Here is a 4,236-nt window from a genome sequence, read left to right as displayed (position 1 = left end):
TTTTGCTGGGATTGTCCCCTCTTGGCCACCCAAGTGTTTGTGGAAGAAAGTCTGGAGTTGTTTCCAAGCATCCACCTGAGCCATGGCATGAGCCCTGGGCTCCCCTCCGAAGATAATAGCACTGCCCACCAAGGCATGCAGGGAAGCCCGGCACAGCGGGAAGTAAGGAGGCTCAATATAGTGTCCCGCCCCTGCGTAACAGATGATCTGGGGCTTTCTCCTCCCATGGGCCTGCAAGCGTTTACAGGCCTCATTAGCATAGAACTCACTCTTCCAGTTGTGGTCATCCTGACCTACCAGGAACAGGAAGGTGCTCTCTGCCCTTTCCACAGGAATGAAGCTCTTCTGGTCAGGTCCTTCCAAAGGGCTGTTCAGGACATCCACAATGTCTGCATAGCCATCTTTGGTCACCTTGATGCGATTTCTGTTGACGCCCACCGGGGGCAGGGTCTCACCCTTGTAGTGTAAGGTTCCCCCAACATTGGCCACAGAGCCATTGATGATGACAGCAGCCGTGATGCCCTTCAGGAAAGAGGCCATGGAAAGGCAGAGCTCACCCCCCTTTGGAAACTCCAAGCAGCCCAACTCCTGGACCTTTTACCTGAGAAAGGGACAAGGAAAAAGAAGAAGAATGACTCCACCAACAGTGAAACACAGTGAGTTGTGCCAACCCTGGAAGTTACTTGAACCTGAGTCTGAATCTGGGTTCTACCATTTACCCAGATTTGCAGCTTTGGGAATTTACCCCCACTCTATCTCTTCCTTTCCATAATTTCTCCATCACCACTCTTGGTGATAACCATGTAGAAGATCTATCAACCACTCCGGTTTCTCAGTTCCTTAATCTCGTATCTCCCATGATCTTTTTCTCTCTCCCACCTGAGCCACCCATTCCCACTGTCATAACTAAACTGAGTCATCATCAACAAGTACATCAACTCATGGCCGGGTGTGGTGGCTCACGCCTGTAATCCCAACACTTTGGGAGGCAGAGACGGGTGGATCACTTGAGGTCAGGAGTTTGAGACCAGCCTGGCCAACATGGTGAAACCCCATCTCTACTACAAATACAAAAATTAGCCAGGTAGTAGTGGCATGCACCTGTAGTCCCAGCTACTCGGGAGCCTGCGGCAGGAGAATCGATTGAACCCGGGAGGTGCAGGTTGCAGTAAGCGTAGATCATGCCATTGCACTCCAGCCTAGGTGACACAACAAGACTCCATCTCAAAAAAAAAAAAAAAAAAAAGAAAGAAAAAACATACTGGAATTTAAAATTGTGTAATACCAACTATGAGTATATTCACTAGCAGAAAATATAGTAACATAGAATTGCATAGAAACTGTCTTTAAGAGGCCAAGTGTGGTGGCTCACACCTGTAATTCCAGCACTCTGGGAGGCTGAGGTGGGCAGATCACTTGAGGTCAGGAGTTTGAGACCAGCCTGGCCAACAGGCAAAATCCCATCTCTACTAAAAAAAAAAAAAATACAAAAATTAGGCCAGGCATAGGGGCTCATGCCTGTAATCCAGCACTTTGGGAGGCCAAGGCGGGTGGATCATTTGAAGTCAGGAGTTCAAGACCAGCCTGACCAACATTGTGAAACCCCACTTATACTAACAACACAAAAATTAGCTGGGCATGGTGGCAGGTGCCTGTAATCCCAGCTACTCGGGAAGCTGAGGCACAAGAATCACTTGAACTTGGGATGTGGAGGCTGCAGTAAGCCAAGATCACAACACTGGACTCCAGTCTGGCAACAGAGTGAGACTCCATCTCAAAAAAAAAAAAAGAAAGAAACTGTAAGAAGTGACTTAAGGCCGGGCGCGGTGGCTCAAGTCTGTAATCCCAGCACTTTGGGAGGCCGAGACGGGCGGCTCACAAGGTCGGGAGATCGAGACCATCCTGGCTAACACGGTGAAACCCCGTCTCTACTAAAAAACATACAAAAAACTAGCCAGGTGAGGTGGCGGGCACCTGTAGTCCCAGCTGTTCAGGAGGCTGAGGCAGGAGAATGGCGTGAACCTGGGAAGCGGAGCTTGCAGTGAGCTGGGATCCGGCCACTGCGCTCAAGCCTGGGCGACAGAGCGAGACTCCGTCTCAAAAAAAAAAAAAAAAAGAAGTGACTTAAAAAGGTAGTGTGTGTTGGGGTAGGGAATGGCTGTCATGAATGGGCCAACTTCTGTGAACATGCAGACCATTCAAGAAGAGACCTGATACATCATAGCCCATAAATCTGAGAGAAGAACTAACCTCAGGATGACTGAGCAAGTAGTTCACGGCTTCTTCAAAGTACTCCAGATGGAGGATGTCCATGGTCTTGGGGAGGTCTTCATAGTTATAATAAGCCAGAGCCAGCACAGCAAAACCCTTCCCAGCCAGCAGACTAGCCCGATACTCCAGCAGGCCACCTCCAGTTCCAAACATGTCCACAATCCCAGGAAAGGGCCCAGGTTCTTGGGAAGAAACAAAACAAAATGCAAAGCTAAGCTATTCCTGAAACAGCTTAGATGGTTTCTTATCAAGTTAAATACACACTTACCATACATGTGACCCAGCAATCCCACTCCTAGGTTATATTCCCACGAGAAATGAAAACCTGTGTTCATCCAGAAACTTCTGGCAAGTGTTGATAGTGACTTTACTCATTATAGCCAAAGACTAGAAACAACCCATATGTCCTTTGACTGGTGAATGAATCCATTTAATGGTGCGCCACCAAGAAACAGCAAGAAAGACTGCTACGTACAAGACACAAATGCCTCTCCAGTGCACTCAACAGAATGCACTTATTCAACGGAGACAGACTCAAAACGGTACTCATTCCAAATGACTCCACCTACTGAATGTTTTTACCATTTACATTAAAGGTTTGTATTTCACACAAGAAAAATAAAGAATAATATGGCCAGGCCCAGTGGCTCACGCCTGTAATCCCAGCACTTTGGGAGGCTAAGGCGGGCGGATCACGAGGTCAGGAGATTGAGGCCATCCTGGCTAACACGGTGAAACCCCATCTCTACTAAAAATACAACAAAACTAGCCAGGCGTGGTGGCGGGCACCTGTAGTCCCAGCTACTCGGGAGGCTGATACAGGAGAATGGCATGAACACAGGAGGCAGAGCTTGCAGTGAGCTGAGATTGCGCCACTGCACTCCAGCCTGGGCGACAGAGTGAGGCTCTGTCTCAAAAAAAAAAAAAAAAAAAAAAGAATAATAATGCAGGCTGGGTGCAGTGGCTCACTCCTGTAATCCCAGCCCTTTGGGAGGCTGAGACAGGTGGATCACCTGAGATCAGGAATTCAAGACCAGCCTGGCCATCATGGTGAAACCCCGTCTCTACTAGAAATACAAAAATAGCCAGGTGTGGTGGCGGGCACCTGTAATCCCAGCTACTTGGGAGGCTGAGGGAGGAGAATCGCTCAAACCCGGGAGGCGGAGGTTGCAGTGAGCCAAGATTGCGCCACTGCACTCCAGCCTGGGGGAAAGAGCGAGATGCTGTCTCAAGAGAAAAAAAAAAAAAAGAATGTAAACACCTTATGGGCAACACTTTAAGAAATAGTTCAGTGCTGATACCCTCAAACTATCAAAGTCCCACAGACCCCTGTGCCCTTTCCTTACTTTCCAATATCCTGGACTTTCTGTGTATCACTCTCTTGGTTTTCTTTATAGTATTACTACTTAGATATGTACCTTAAACAATGTTTTATTTTGCCTATTTTTTGAATTGTATCTAAATGGAATGATACTGAATGTGTTCTTCTAGGGTTTGACTGTTTCACTCAACAGTGGTTTGGAGATTCATCCATGCTGATTCTTTTTTTCCTTCTTTTATTTTGTGTATCTTGATAGATGTTGATTCTTGTAGCTGTAGTTCCATCACTTTGCTGGAAATATACCTCAGTTTATTAATCTGTTCTATTGTTGATGGACATTTGGGCTGCTTCCAGTTGGCTTTGCTCTTTTTTTAAATTAATCCAGACTGCTCATCTGCAATGGCTTTCCTCTTATAAGGAATATGCCTCCTGGTGCACATGTACCAGTAGAATAAGATACTTAACTATGTAAGTTAAGACACATTGTTTCCCAGAGTAGATGAACATGTTCACTCCTTCTAGCAGCGTGGAGTTTCATTTCCTCCACACACTGGTCAGCAATTGGTAATGCTGGCTTCTAAAAGTCTGCCGCCTCTGAGGGTGTGAAATGTACTCTGTTGTTTTATTTTGCATTTCTTTGATTA

General features: G+C 46.8%; 1 protein-coding gene across 1 annotated transcript; it reads right to left on the bottom strand.

Moving 5' to 3' along the window:
• Window positions 1–6: 6 nt before the first annotated feature.
• Window positions 7–2,487, bottom strand: LOC112617733 (acyl-coenzyme A thioesterase 1-like; the record flags this gene model as incomplete). The annotated part of the gene is given in 3 exon segments (XM_025374430.1): window positions 7–564; window positions 566–601; window positions 2,251–2,487. Coding segments are annotated over 3 exon segments (831 nt in total), but the record flags the coding sequence as incomplete, so codon positions are not given.
• Window positions 2,488–4,236: the final 1,749 nt, after the last annotated feature.

This window comes from Theropithecus gelada, unplaced genomic scaffold (assembly GCF_003255815.1).
Source record: "Theropithecus gelada isolate Dixy unplaced genomic scaffold, Tgel_1.0 HiC_scaffold_3763, whole genome shotgun sequence".
Lineage (NCBI taxonomy): Eukaryota > Metazoa > Chordata > Mammalia > Primates > Cercopithecidae > Theropithecus > Theropithecus gelada.
This window is presented reverse-complemented; position numbering and strand designations above follow the sequence as displayed.